The sequence below is a fragment of the Carex rostrata genome, chromosome 12 (genome assembly GCF_964058835.1).
Source record: "Carex rostrata chromosome 12, lpCarRost1.2, whole genome shotgun sequence".
NCBI classification, from domain to species: domain Eukaryota; kingdom Viridiplantae; phylum Streptophyta; class Magnoliopsida; order Poales; family Cyperaceae; genus Carex; species Carex rostrata.
Genome location: NC_135929.1, coordinates 8772300 through 8788743, shown reverse-complemented (window position 1 = coordinate 8788743; position 16444 = coordinate 8772300). Strand labels below are relative to the sequence as shown.

Sequence of the window (16444 nt, the reverse complement as noted above, 5' to 3'; positions counted from 1 at the left end):
AAAATCAAACAGACAATTTGAACTACTCAACATAATCTACCTATTAAAATGTATTTAGAAATCAAATTGTGTGTGTTTTGAAAATCATTTACTTGTTTTTCTTTAATATGTACAAATTTATTGTTTGTGGATGATTCAAAATCTTCTGAAAAACAATGATTTTGTACATCTCTACAAAATATTTTAAAAAATAAGAAAAATATAAAATTTGATATCCAAGTACATTTTAATATGAAAATCACGTTGAGCGGTTGAAATTGACTGTTTAGACTTTGAAAATTGAGATAATAATGTGGGACACCTAAAAAATGACACATTTTTAGATGATCGCTGTATGAGATTACTGAATTATACTTGATTTACTATGACCACTCAAATTTTATTTGTCTTTCAAATTATAAAACTTGTGTTTGCCTTTTATTTCTAATGCTGTTCAAAATGTATAGAAAATAAAATATTTTTCTCTTCTTCTCCGTCATGTTTAATTTCTACTTTCAATTTTGCTTGAGTATACATGAATCTGAAGACAGAGTCGGACTTTCGAACAGTAAAACTCACACACATATTAAAAATCAATCATATAAAATTTTCTTGTAAAGAGTGAAAATATCATGATATTTTACTCTAAATTATATAAAAAATTATAAATAAATACAAAAATTAAAAAATAGAGATGAATTGACACCATTCTTTGTACTTTAATTTGCCATTGGGTTAATCAAAATAGAATGACTCTCGAATTTGCTTACAACATCTCTTTTTTTTTTTTTTTTTTTTGCTAAAAAGGCCGTAGGCGTTTTATTAAATGTGAAAGTATATTACAGAAGAGCCAGAAGAGTTGCAGTACTAGTAACAACATGGATGTACATAAAACAAATCAGATATGCACCTAAATTGCATATCAGGACTTAAACACTGAACCTAAATCCATCTACCGTATCCGTATCGTATCCGTGTCCATGCAACATAGCGGTATATAAACTAGATACCGTATTACATAAGCAAGAAAGAAAATATAAAGAACTAATGCATATCAGTATGAACTGGCAATTGTTCATATTCGAATGGAGATGAGCTAACAATCATCCTTGCTGTCAGGTGTCAGGCAAGGGGAATTTTTATGTTATGAACAATCAATTAACCGGACTAGTATTCTCTGATCCAAATACCTGAATTTTGAAAATTAAAATGTTTGGAATTTTATACCCAGATCAGAGTATGAAAAATGTCATTGAACATAATTGAGATCCCGTTGTATGATGTTTTAGAACACTTAAACAAAATTTAAATGTTTAATCTTTTATTTTTTATTTCTAGTATAAATTGGCATCTCTTTATTTTGACAATTTTGTCTTCAACCTGTTTTAAACAGTCACGTGTAAAGATCTAGGAATTAACTTAGTACGCGGCTTAGTTTTTAATAATACTAGAATGACTTTTAAATATATAAATATATTTTTTAAGGGTAAAACTAGGGGTGTCAATGGTTATGATACGGATTAGGTGGAGATATTTTCATATCTGTACCCGTTATGATAATGAAAAAAAATCTTTACTCTTACCCTTGTCTTTTTGGATCGGGTAAATTAATAAAAAAATATCATTAATATTTTGATTGGTGTTTTCGATAAAATATTTTTCAAAAATGAAAAGAAAAAAATAATAATGAATACAACTAATAGGGGTGTCAATGGCACCCTTTTATCCGTTTATCCGACCCGTACCGTATTCGATAAAACGGGTATGAGTAAGATTTTTTTTTCGTAAACTTATTGGGTATGGGTACGGGTAAAGATTTTTTTTCCGTTATTAAAACGGGTAAGGGTACGGGTCAAGCCTATTTCTTACCCATTATCCTATCGGGTAAATATATATATATATATATATATATATGGGATGGGCTACGCTACTCCATGGAGTAAAACGCGTTTGTACTCCACGCCGTATTTTCATTTTGAAAATCCAAACGACTAATCTGAACCGTTAGATGTGATCTTCATATTGAAATGTGGTTGGAGACCAAATTTTACATTTTTTGGATTTATTTTACTATTTATTAAGTATTTTTCAAAATTTCTGTTTTGCTGTGAACAGTAAACAACAGTAAAATTTTCTAGATCATCGGATCAGCAATTTTCAAAAATGCTTAATAAATAGTAAAAAAATTCCAAAAAATCTAAAATTCGGTCTCCAAGCACATTTCAATATGGAGATCACATCTAACGGTTCGGATTGGTCGTTTGGATTTTCAAAATAAAAACATGGCGGCGTGGAGCACCAACTCATTTTACTCCATGGAGTAGCGTAGCCCATCCATATATATATATATATATATATATATATATATATAGAGTTAGGCTGGGGTGCTATCGATAGCATAGTGGCCTCTATGCTACGGCTCAATATTCGAATTTTCAAAATCCAAACGGTCGATCCGAACCGTTCATCTTATTCTCCATATTAATATCTGCTTGGAGACCAAATTTTATAATTTTCTGAATTTTTTTACTATTTATTAAGCCACTTTGAAAATCGCTAATCCAACGGTTTTACTGTTTTGTGCAGCCACCGTTGGATCAACAATTTTGTAAAATACTTAATAAATAGTAAAAAAATTCAGAAAAATGTAAAATTTGGTCTCCAAGCAGATATTAATATGGAGAATAAGATGAACGGTTCGGATCGACCGTTTGGATTTTGAAAACTCGAATATTGAGCCGTAGCATAGAGGCCTCTATGCTATCCATAGCACCCCAGCCTAACTATATATATATATATATATATAGAGTCCGGCTAAATTGCTTGTGGCAGCAGTTCTGCCCAAGTGCTGCCGGGGCTATATTTAGCCGTGTGATGTCCAAACAACAAATCCAAACCGTTAGATGTTTAATCTATATTATAATCTACTTCCATACCAAATTTTACATTTTTTGGAATTTTTTTACTATTTATTAAGCTGGTTTGAAAACAGCTGTTTTCAATGCTGCAGAAATTTACTGAAAACAGCTGTTTTCAAACCAGCTTAATAAATAGTAAAAAAATTCCAAAAAATGTAAAATTTGGTATGGAAGTAGATTATAATATAGATTAAACATCTAACAGTTTGGATTTGTTATTTGGACATCACACGGCTAAATATAGCCCCGGCAGCACTTGGGCAGAACTGCTGCCACCAGCAATTTAACCAGACTCTCTCTCTCTATATATATATATATATATATGAGCATTGAATTATTATTCATCTCCAACAGTCTAATTGGCAACTACTCTTATTTTGGAAAACAAAATTTATTAAATTTTCTAACTTGAATAATTGACTATTTATGTAACAGTGTTAAACATAATTCACCATTAAAGCACTTGAACAATTGACCATCTTGTTTTTATTTGCATACCTATTTTTTTAATTAAAGAGCAAAGATATTTGTGTTTTGATAAAAAAAAATAATTTAGTTGGAATTAATTTTCATATTAGTAATGTTATTATATATGTGCCAAATAAATGTGTCTTAGTGTTTTATTTAACAAATAATAAAAATAATTATTATACAAGTATTAACCGTTATTTACCTGTTACCGTTCCGTTATCCGACAACTAAAATGGGTAAGGGTAGGGTATGGGTAAGGCAATTTGTAACGGGTAAGGGTAAGGATAATATATGACTGGTACGGGTATGAAAATGCTTCCACCCGACCCTTACCGTACCCATTGACACCTCTAACAACTAATTTATATTATGAAAATTTAATAAAATACAAAACTTTATTGTATCATGTATCATTTTCATACAAATATAGTTATATATATAATTTTATTTTTAAAAATTATCTCATAAATAAACGGGTAAGATAAAAAGATTTTCTTTTTACTCTTACCCGTATTCAATAAGCTAATGAAAAAAAATCTTATTCCTATATATATTTTCGGATATGATACAGAAAGGGTGTCATTGACACCCCTAGGTAAAACTTATTTAATGAAAAATTAAAATATTTTTTAATTCCGAAATTCATAATGATAATTGATAAATGAACATTACTTTGAAGATCAATAAAATTATTTTATTTACTTTATTCAAGGTCCAGTAAGTAGGGGTGTAAACGGATCGGATATTATCCGATTTCATCTGGATTTGAATCAGAAAATTATCTAAATTATCTGATCTATATCCATATTTGTATCCGTATTCGTATCCGAAAATTTATAACAGATAAGGATACAGTAAGACTCTTAACTATCCGTATCTGATCATTTACATTTTTAAACCACAACAAATGTGCTATATGTTTTTAAATTGATTTATTGAATTGCATATTGTACCAATAATTTATTAAATTGCATTTAGATATATATATTTTGATGAACAATATAACACTATGACATAATTAGTAACTAATATTTTGATAATATAATAGATATTTTGTAACCAACAAACTAATTATGAAAAATATCCGTATCCGTCCGATATCCGATCCATATCCACAACGTTTAATATCCGAACCGTATCCGTATACGTATCCGAAAAAATATAACGGATACGGATACAGTAAGACCACTATCCGATCCGTATCCGTCTACATCCCTACCAGTAAGCCATTAGGCCGACCACATATTCTTTTTCCCATAAATTTACCGTGCCAGTGCCACTTTGATCAGTACGTGTATCTGTGATCACATGGACCCTGACAGAGATTCTTTTACCGTGCACTTGATGGGTTTCTCTGTTCAAACCTCAAATTTAAGTCCTCGTTACTTGCTCCGAATTTGTTTATAAATATTCAAAAAAATAATTAAATTTAAAAAACTAACCAAAGTTGCATTAGATTTCAAAATCTATTCAAAACACAATTTTTTTTACAGTAATTCAGTCTAAAACCGCTAAAATTTTTTGCGATTTTACAATTCCAAAACTCCGATTTTAAAAAAAAAGACCGCAATTTTTTTTTGCGGTTTTACAATTCCAAAACCACGGTTAAAAACAAAAAAAAAACAAAAACTGCAAAAAATAGAAATATTTATAATTTATTTATTTTTTGTATTGAAATATTAAAAATATTTAATATATTTTTTTGAAAATAGATGAAATACTATATAATTTGTTTTATTAGAAAGACTGCTACAAATAACCCGGATCAACATTTTTCATGCCGGATTTTTTGCGGCTCTAAGAAAAATTAATATTTCTTTATGAGTTATTGGAGAAAAATAAAAATACTTGGATTCTGAGTTATTGTTCCTGATTTAAAAGTCACTTGTAGGTAATACAGAAAATATTGTGATCCTTCTAGTACATTTAATTCATAAAAAGTTGTATCTATTTGTAGAATTCTTTTTAATAACAATCATTAAATAACTTAAATTTTTTGTTTATTTTCAAAAATAGAAACAACTTTTTAGAAATTAAATGCACTAGAAGAATAACAATATTTTCTATATTTACTTAGAAGTGACTTTTGAACCGGGATCAATAACTGAGAATCCAAACATTTTTTTTTACCAATAATACATCAAGAAATATATTAATTTTTCTTACAGCTGCAAAAAATTCGCGAGAAAAATGTTGATCTGGGTTATTTGTAGCAGTCTTTCTAATAAATCGAATTATATAGTATTCCATCCATTTTCAAATTTATAATATTTCAATACAAAAAATAAATAAATTATAAATATTTCTATTTAAATAAAAAATCTAAAAAATGAAAAAAAAATTGAAACCGCAAAATTTTTTTGTGTGTGTTTTTAAACCGCTGGTTTTGGAATTCCAAAACCGCAAATTTTTTTTGGGGTTTTAAATTGAATTACCGCAAATTTTTTTTGCGGTTTGGGTAGATTTCGAAATCTGGTACAACTTTAGTTAGTTTTTCAAATTTAATTAATTTTTTGGATATTTATAAAAAATTCGGTTGCTCTTTTGAAAAAGAAAAATATATTTTTATTTTTTATGTTGTTCCTCTTCCCAGGCATTAAATGGACATCTCCTTTCCGAACTGAGAATTATAATGGAAATAATAAGCAAAATGACTATTTTTGTCTAGGACCGACAAAAAAAATCTCTTGCCCACAATTCGTTTAGAAAGAAAAAAAAAAAAAAACTAGTAATTAGTTCATTCGACTTTGGTTTGGCTCGTCACGAGTAAGTTTAAGTTTGATTCAGCTCAGTTCATTTCTTAACTCATTGCAAAAAAATAGGAAGTTTTTTTCCAACTTTTATTTTTCTATGCCCACCATAAAAGACTGAAACTTGTTGCAAGAAGAAATGAAATTCTTTTACGGCTTGTGGTCTATGCATGGCTCATAACTAGCACCAAATTGGCGAAAACAAAACGAATGAGCTGCTCTGCTTGTGATTGACTCGGCTAAAACCAGAGTTGACTCTGTTTGTTCTTACACGAGCAGAGTTCAAACTCAATCTAGCTCAATTTGGCTTATTTACAACCCTAAAGGTCTTGTCTTATTTTTTTCGGCTCTCATTTATACAAGGCATGGATAGAGCGAGTATAAGAAAGGAGTGCGTATCCTCTGAGATATCTCATATTTTGCGTGACCGATGTGTTCGGTGTCTATTCGGGGGTGACATAGGGAGCCAGTATTATTTGAGATTTGAGATTCGCACATAATGTATTGCAACGGTTGAGATTTTCCAAAAAGTTACGCAAAATATGAGATATCTCAGAGAATGCGAATTCACAAGAAGGGGGGGGGGGGGGGGGGGGGGGGGGGGGGGGTGGGGTGGGGTGGGGGATAAATATGTTATTCGATCTTAACCAAAGATTACTAATCGTAATGTAGTTGTTGGGTTTATAATATAGGCCGAATGTAACCTCCGGTCCAAAGCATTAGGTCTCTTATTGGGCCCTCTGATACAAGCTGTTATGATGCTTTTAAAATGTCGGCCCAAATTTAAGGCCCGTTTAAAGAACGAAAGAGAAACATTAACGCAAGTTGCGCAATACGGAAAGAGTTCGTACCATCTGAGGTGACAGTTTGTATTGACCAGAATCTCAACCGTTAAAATCAACGGTCATGATTTTAATCTCCTCTGCCCATAAGACTGCCCGAATAATTAATACACTAACCAGCTTTCTGTCCTCCGCTTTCCTCTTTTGTTTTTACAAGTATTGTTAGGGTTTACAATGGGCGGATCAATGATATTTTATTAAAATTTGAATCCAATCCGATTGCACCGGGTTAAAAGAATTCTTTACTTGACCCACCAATAACCCAATCCAACCCATCTATTTTTTTATATACGGGTTATTACGGATTATGCGGGTTAGACGGGTTAAACGGATTATAATTTTGATCGAAAATCTATTATATATCTTTTTACTATTTTTATTAAAACTAGATACAAATAAAAGTGACAAATATAAATAAAATAGAAATAATTTAGCATATAACATCTATAACAAAAAAAACATATCCAGAATGTAACATCCTAAAAAAAAAGACAGCGACATATAACAATCGCATATAAAATCCATGAAATAAAAAAAAAAAACAATTTAAATTCAAATTAAACTTAAAACTCTTAAATATCTTCAGAGCTCAAACATTTTAGCTTTCTGGTGACATCTGAAATAATCACAAATTAGAGAAGTCAAAAGAAATTGATATTAGAAGTAAAATGTCACCAAACAAACTAAATGAGTGATCTAACAGGATTACCCAGTATGAACATTGTTACCAGTTCGACTGAGGTCAGGCCTGAATTCACACAAAATTTAATCTTTTTGTCAGGTGGTGGATTTCCTTATAAACTATTTCCTGTTAATAAACTCTCAAGACAACAATGGCAATACAGCACTGCACATTGTTGCATTTCGGGGCCACCTGCTCGTGGTAGAAACCTTGATCGCATTCTCTCCTCCTCTGATTTCATTTTTAAATAAAAATGGCGACACATTCTTCCACATGGCAGTTGCTGGTTTTAGGACTCCTGGTTTCAAATGCTTAGACCGTCAAATGGATTAAAACACAATTTAAATCCATCACAATAAAAAGAGTAAATAGAAAGAGAACTTTTGTAAAAATGTAGAAACGTAGATTTGAGGTCGGGTCCGGGTATAAACGGGTTATTAAGAGCAAATTCATGACCTGACCCAGAGTAACAGATTTGTCAAAATTCAACCCATACCCAACCTAGTAACATCTCAACCCGGTAAAATACGGATCGGGTCAGACGGGTCAGACGGATCGGGTGGGTCAACAGTATTTTTGTACACCCCCAAGTATTGTGATGAATTCACATCTTCTCCAATACCTGATAAGGAAATCTTTTACCATTACTAGATCTGAATCCTTTTTTCAAAATCTATCTAAACTGCAAATTTTTTTTGCGGTAATTCAGTTTAAAACCCCAAAAAAATTGCGGTTTCAAAATAGAAATTCTAAAACCTCAATTTTTTTTGCGTTATTCATTTTTCATATTTTTTTAATTCAATAGAATATTTATAATTTATTTATTTTTTGTATTGAAATATTAAAAATATTATATATATTTCTTTGAAAAATAGATGGAATATTATATAATTTGATTTTTTAGAGAGACTGCTATAAATAACCCGGTGGAATATTATATAATTTGATTTGTGGCTGTAAGAAAAATTAATATATTTCTTTGTGTTATTGGAAAAAAAAATAAAAATATCTGAATTCTGAGTTATTGATCTCAGTTCAAAAGTCACTTCTAAGTAAATACAAAAAATATAGACATTTTTCTAGTACATTTAATTTTTAAAAAGTCGTATCTATTTTTGAAAAAAACAAAAACTTTTAGTTATTCAATGATTGTTATTCAAAAAGAATTCTCAATTTTTTTTTTTTTTTTTTTTGCGGTTGGGATAGATTTAAAAAAAAAGTGGAAACCTAGATAGTTTCTGAAATGTAATATTTTTTTTGGATATTAATAAAAATTTCGGCAAAATGCTCCTCTAATAGCCATCAAATGGCCCACAACCCGCGTTATTTATAGAACTGGAGTCCATTCCACCCAATTATTCATTTCAGATTGACCAACTATCTACAACAAATATCTAATATCTTCATGGTCCCATCGATCAGTTGTGTCTCATCAGTTGAAGGCTATTCAATTAGAAAGCGCACCTTCCCATCTCATTCCTAGAAACTTCAAAGAAAATTCAACAGCTCCATGTAGCTAGACTTGACCTCTCTTGAATTCCTCAAGAAATACATTTTTTTACATGTCAAATTTGGGTTAAACTTCCATTAAATAAAAAATAATTAAGCTCACAGAAGGGATTATAAAGCCCAAAACCTTCCTCAGAGAGTCAGACTGTGAAAACAGCTGCCTATTTCTTCCAATTAAGCTAAAAAAATGGCTCAAATAAATCCAGCAAGTGCCCCTTATTCTGAGACAGATGAGGCACCTCTGCAGAATGGGCTGAACCCCACAACGCCACGAGATTCCGACGACCAAGATTTCTTCAAGGAAATAAGGGGAGGGCTTATGATTGTGGCCATTTTAGCAGCCGGGTCGACATACCAAGCGGGCCTTAACCCGCCCGGTGGCTTTTGGCAAGAAGATGACCCAGACCATCATATCGTGGCGGGCATGCCGATACTTCATGACAGATATTTTCGCCGATACCAAGCATTCTTTTATTGCAATGCAATCTCCTTCCTCTCATCTTTAGTGATTATTATTATGCTAATGAACAAGAATTTCTATCGCGACAGAAAAAGTGTTAAGGTTTTGGAGATTACAATGGTGCTTGATCTGTTTAGTTTCATGGCAGCTTACGCAGCCGGCAGCTGCCGCTTGGTATCATCTTCCATTTATATTTTTCTTCTGATGGGTGGAGTGTTTACATATGTTATTTCGGTTGCGTATCACTACTCTTTTCTACAGCGCATTGTCGGGATTATGCGCTGTTCAAGGCCGCGCACGCCAAATACTGAGCAGCAACAAGAATTAGAACAGGTGTAAGCACTTAGAAGGGAATTTAAAGCTTTTCAGCTCATAAATGGAATTCATGTAGGTGGTGTACAAATTGTTCTTGGTTTGGGTTCCTTTTTGGATTTGAGAGTTATGTTAGTGTTGCGGTTTTTGTTTGTTTGTTTTGCTGGTAAAAGTCATGGAATAGGTTCAAAAGTATTCTCCAGTTTCGGTGTAAAGTTGAAAGTTGAAACAGCATATGGAATATATCATTAAACATTATAATTTTATCTGTGAATCAATTTTGAAAGAGATGCTCATAATTACTGAAAGATATATTTTAAGGTTCAAATAAATTTTTAGACTATTGTTATGTTTACAATACGGAAAGGGCAATTAACTTCGAGTGATGCTATGATACTATTCCTAACTCATATTGGCTCATGTTATGGACTCAAATCTTCAATTTGAAACTCTTATTAACAAAGAGGAGGGTTCAAATGCACCCAAATTTTTGTGCATCAAAATGCATCCTATTTTTTTCTCCGTTTTCAAAGTCCGAATAGTCAATCCGAACAGTTATATGCGATCTACATATTAAGATGTGCTTGGAGACCAAATTTTACATTTTTTGGAATTTTTTTACTATTTATTAAGTCACTTTGAAAATCGCTGATCCAATGGTCCAGAAAATGTAAAATCAGCGATTTTCAAAGTGGCTTAGTAAATAGTAAAAAAATTCCAAAAAATGTAAAATTTGGTCTCCAAGCACATCTTAATATGTAGATCGCATCTAATGGTTCGGAATGGCTATTCGGACTTTGAAAACAGAGAAAAAGAATTTGAAAGATAGGGTGCATTTGGGTGCACAAAAATTTGGGTGCATTTGAACCCTCCTCTATTAACAATCAACATGGTCTCTATATGAATATGTAATTATAAACTAAATTTTACCTTTTTTTTTTAATTTTTTACTATTTTTTAGACAGATGAAAATCACTTAATTTGAAAATTCTGAACCATCCAAAACAGTGATTTTCTACCCGTCTAAAAAATTAGTAAAAAATTCAAAAAAAAAAATATAAAATTTAGTTTACAAGTACACATTTATATGAAAACCACGTTGAATAGTTCAAATCAACTGTTAAAGTTTTGAAAACAAAAATATTAATATATAGTACGGACCAATCCGCACTGTGCATAGTATGATAGCCTCACTAACTTCTATATTCATATTGCGTTGTGCTATACCATATATGCAAGTAGCGCCTGCTTCACATCATTTTTTTGTAAGTTGCGTCACTAGAGTTCAATTTAGCCAAGTAAAAGACTATGTAATATGTACTGATCTTTTATTGAATGAAAGTACCTACGTAGGGGTGAAAACGTAGTGAAAACGGTATGGATATATTGATCTGTATTCGAAAACTTAAATGTGAATATTCGATATCTAAATATCTATATAGATAAGCATACTTGTATGGTTTTATGTATCTGATATCTAAATATCTATATGAATAAGCATACTTATATGGTTTTACGTTTCAATTATCTATATCCAAATCTGAATAGTAAATATATACCATATATTTTAGTATATAATATAAAAAATTTATGTTATTCACCATTATAATTAGATAAATTTCAAGTTATATATTTCTTTTCAATTTTTTTTCCAAAGGGTTAAACGTTTTATCATGAAAAAAAAGGTCATTTTAAACAAAATAATTTAGCCAAAATCAAATCTACAAACAAATATTAACGAGCACAATTAATTAATGGGTAAATATCTAATTTGAGTAAATGAGAAAATATTTTAAAACAGTAAATTTAATGGAGATGAATCCAATTTCGCCTTTTTAGAAGTAAAAACCATCCCAATAAATACCACCAAATCCTTGATATCTCTTAAATGTCGCTAATATACAGGTTTAATTAGCCAATAATTCGTGTTTTATTCATTTTTTGACGTTTCTAAACCACTATGAGTAAAACGCAAAAAAAAAAGTATAATACATTTTATTCGCGAATAAAATGCGAATCACGAATTATTCGCGAGAACAACAAGAAAAAAACGCAAATTTTTTTTTTGGCTTCTTTGTTGTACCGAATCATTCCCGAATTATATCCGGATCACGAATTTTTGATTCCACCGAACCGAACCCAATCTATTCGTTCATCACTATGCTCAGAAGTACTCGCAAAATTTCACCAAGCCAAGGAGCCAATGACAGTTCCAGTCCCCCCATTAACACATTTTGAAAATATTTTGCAAAAGATTATTGAATTTTAATCAACGCTTCTCTTACCTCTCATTCCTCTTTTGCAATGCATCGTGCTAATATCAAAACAGATTCCAGCAAAAGGTAATATACATCAATAAATCTTAATTCCAGCATACCCATAAGTTTTCAAAAGCTTTTCATCTTCTCGCCATTTCTCTTTTACCTTGACTTCAACCTGTCCAAACCAAGAGAACAACATACAACAACATCACATATAATGTTATGGACACATGGCTTAGCACTTGTAAATCTCCAGTAAATAATTGCTGGGATCATGATGCATCTGAAATCCTCTCCAAATAACAACTATCCATATATAAAAGTCTTTTAAAAAAAATATCCATAGGTAAAAGGGGAGTATACCATACTAAAAAAAAAACCCATAAAACATTTGATGTAAGCACTATAATTCTTCTTCCCCAATTTTATAAGAGACGCCGAAACTACAGATTACTCAATTCGGGTCAGGAATGAGTGAAAAAGGTCAATTTAGGATCTTTTGAACAAATTGGACTCAGCACTCAGCAGGGTGGTGGCCTCTCGGTAGATTTCTTGAATTTTTTTTTTTTTGAGTAAAGAGGAATTTTTTTCAAAATAAATGAAGTACCTCGAGATAAACTTTTTTATTTAGGAAATCCTCTATATCAAGCCTTGCAGCTGTTGCCAATGCCTTCAGGGCTTTCCCTTCCTGAATTTTTTTTTTCCGTAATATAATTAAAAAAACACTTCTGATCCAAAACTACATGCAAATGTATAACAAATCAAAGTTCACAAACAAAAACTATAACAAACGCTTTACAGAAAAAAAAAGCCCAAAATATACACAAACACAAAAATTGGGCAGTGAAGCTCAATTTTACATATCACGCTCGTTGAATATAGTATGAACCTGTTGATTAATAAGATAGAAAGGCTAGACTAACAAACAATCGTCTCCAGATAGGAACTATTCACTATTAATTAAATCTGAACTTTTAAAATTCATACCTTGCCAATGAGAATAATCTTCTGAGAGTCCTTATCAACCAAAATTTCGACCTGAATGAAGTCTTTTGCATTAGGCCTTGTTTTGTAGGTCACAACATTAACCTGGATACAATTAAAGCTGTGAACACAATAACCTCAAAAGAAATTTCAATAATTTTTTTTTCAAAAACTAAGGATGTTGAAAGAACATAAATTTGAGCCAGGTATTTAAGGACAGTACTAAGAAACCTAACCTGACAAGCATAAGGAACTTCTTTCCTATATTGAATAAATATTTTTTCACGAACAATTTCTCCTATGAAGAATCTCTCTGGATGCTCGCTAATGATATCCTGCATAATACAATATGAAAAACATGAAAAGAAAATATTAAACCAAATTTAAAACATGCTCGCAAACATTTAATCTTCACTTGCATGACTATCTGTCAGTTCAACCAAATTTAACCCTCGCTGTATTTTAAACTTTTCGATTGAAATATCAGACAATCAAGGACAATATCAAAAGATATAAAAGGCAAGAGATTGGCTATACCAGCAAGGTAACTATGTCAGGCAGTAGATACCAGCTTGTATTATACAACTGTACCTTATTAGTATAGGCCTGAAGGCACATACCTTGGGATAATATGCAGGACCAAATGGTAATTTCGACAATATCCAGTCCCTGACATCGTCAGTTCCATGCCCATACTTGGCACTGACAGGTATGACATCATCTACATCTGCATTTTTCTCATACCACTATGAGAATGATTTACAAAGTATTAGAAATTTAAGAATTACATGACTGATTGAATGGATTAAAATTAGCCAGCACTGCCAGCACTGCCAGTTGGCACAAACCAAAGTCAAAATTTTCTTTTATGTGCCTATTTTTGCCCATATTTTAGATCTATTTTAAATAAGGAACAAAATGGTCCATGTACCATAGAAAATATAAATAAACAATATTGTGTAAAATAATAAAAATAAGATAACATACCTCTACCCTTTTTGCAATCTCTCCAGGCTTTAGTAAGTCTTTCTTATTTAACACAACTAGAGTTGGTGGTTTTTTCTCCAAAGTACAGATACCTTCAAGTATATCATCAATCTGAAATAAAATCTTCTAGTTAGAAGAGACCCAAATAATAATTGACACTTGCCATTATTAACAAATTGCAAGAAAGTCCTCCTTGCGTATTGGCAAATAAGTCCAAGCCTAATTGAAAAATCAACAAATTCCAACAGTTGGCGTCGGGTCATAAAAACCATGTTTTCTTCAAACATGAAAATAATAAAAAGAGCCTTAAAAAATAACTAAGGAATTTAAATCGATTTCTTCAATTGCAATATTTCAAAAGAACATTTGGAAATTTATTGAACTATAGGATGTGTCAGTAATTTCATTTTACCAGGATTTATATCAATATGAATACAGAAGGTAGGAGTTTTGCAAATTTCTTTCAAATGTGGATCACTCTGATACATTCCCCCCACCCCAACCCAAAAACAAAGGGGAAAAAAAATGGGAACAATGAAATAGAAAGACAGAAACAAATAAAACTTACCTTTTGGGGCATTTTACAAGCATCAACCACTACCATCATACAATCAGCATCAACAGCTGCTTTCTTCACATTTTTCATCATCATGCTGTCTAACGTGTGCATCTCTTTTTGTATAACACCAGGAGTGTCATATAGTATTATCTGCACACTAAAACCATAGCTCAAATTAGAAACAGTTAGATATTAAAGTTACTAGAATGCAACGTTAGAAGTGCAAACGATTATACAATGTAGATTAATAATTTAAAATAAGGGTATACAATTCTCCGTATCATTTACATTTTCTTAATCCATGTCAAAAAAATAACATAAAAGGGCCAACTTGATTAGCTAAATAGTATCATTATCAGTATGCAATAACTTTAATCACGCAATTAACCCCAGCCAACACTCAGGTTGACACTAATACATACCAAAGAGTAATTTATAAGGCTCCATTGATCCCACAACATTTAAACATGTCATATTTTAAAAGAAAAATAATACCTGGTAGTCAGAGCCAGAACAAAGGCCAAGGATCCTGTGTCGTGTTGTTTGAGGCTTGTCAGTAACAATAGAAACCTTTTGGCCGACTAATTGATTTGAAAGTGTACTTTTACCGACATTAGGTTTCCCCAGAACAGCTACAAATCCTACAATAACATGCAATTAATTGATTTAGAGATATCTCCAATGGTTAAAGCTTAAAGCTGCTTCAAAGGATGTTACAGTACAAGAGTGTCTATTATGCACGGAGCTAAACTTTATGCGCCCCTTTAGAGATGTCAAGAGGTAAAACAGATACCTCAACAAAAGTAAAGGAAATTCATTTACAATTTTGATAAATACGAGGAAAAAAAAAATATTTTCTCCATACTACTTCATACCATAATGACAAATATACGCGTTTAATTTGCGAATAATTCGCGCATTAAACGTTTTTTTGACGTTTCCAAACCGAACTCCAAATAAAACACAAAAAAACTCATAATACGTTTAATTCGTGAATAAAACACAAATAAAACGCGAGTCATGAATTATTCGTGATAAAAAATGCGAAATTAAAAAAAAAAATTTGGGTTTTTTTTTTCTTCCTTTTTGTACCGAACGAATTTTTGACCCTGCCGAACCAAACCGGACTATTCGTTTGTCACTATTCTTCATACTAGTTTACTTACACATGCCCGAATAACCCAACAATATTTATCTATATATAAGAAGAACAACCAGGGGAAAGATGTACATGTTATATCTTCATGTCTCAAGTCATGATTGTATAAACAAATTATACCGTTTATATGCCAATTGAGCTCAAAGGTAGGCTCAATTAAGCTAGAATTAATAATTTCGACAACTAAAAATGCAAAACAAGAGAGGAGACAAACCGCTTTTATGGGAGGGATCGAACTCAAGCTCTTCCATCTCAAATTCGTTCAGAAGAGAGAGGTTCCTGCTAGGCTTGTTATTCAATGACAAAACCGACCCGGGCTTACGGGAAGAAGTCGATTCTTCTTCATCATCGGTTTGGGTTTTACTCCTTGAAAGGAAATTCCTGCGGCGGAGCGATTGAGTTGAGGTGTGACGAGTAAGGAAAGGAAGAGAGCAAGAGAGAGGAGAGAGGAATGAACGAAAGGAGAGAGACCGCCGCCGTAAATGAACCGGCGGAGAGGGGTGGGGAGACAAACCCGCCACCTCCATTTTTGTGTTTACGAGGGTTTTGGTTTTTTGACTGTTAAAGCTGA

At 31.8% G+C, this 16444-nt stretch overlaps 1 protein-coding gene across 1 annotated transcript; it reads right to left on the bottom strand.

Moving 5' to 3' along the window:
- Positions 1-12155: 12155 nt before the first annotated feature.
- LOC144563008 (GTP-binding protein Era-like protein) lies at positions 12156-16444 on the bottom strand. The gene is made up of 9 exons (XM_078312383.1): positions 16088-16444; positions 15210-15355; positions 14724-14864; positions 14156-14266; positions 13789-13914; positions 13405-13503; positions 13172-13273; positions 12792-12872; positions 12156-12359 (listed from the first exon to the last, which is right to left on the bottom strand). The coding sequence occupies exons 1-9, from the start codon at positions 16398-16400 to the stop codon at positions 12276-12278; spliced, it is 1203 nt and encodes a 400-aa protein (XP_078168509.1). The 5' UTR covers positions 16401-16444; the 3' UTR covers positions 12156-12275.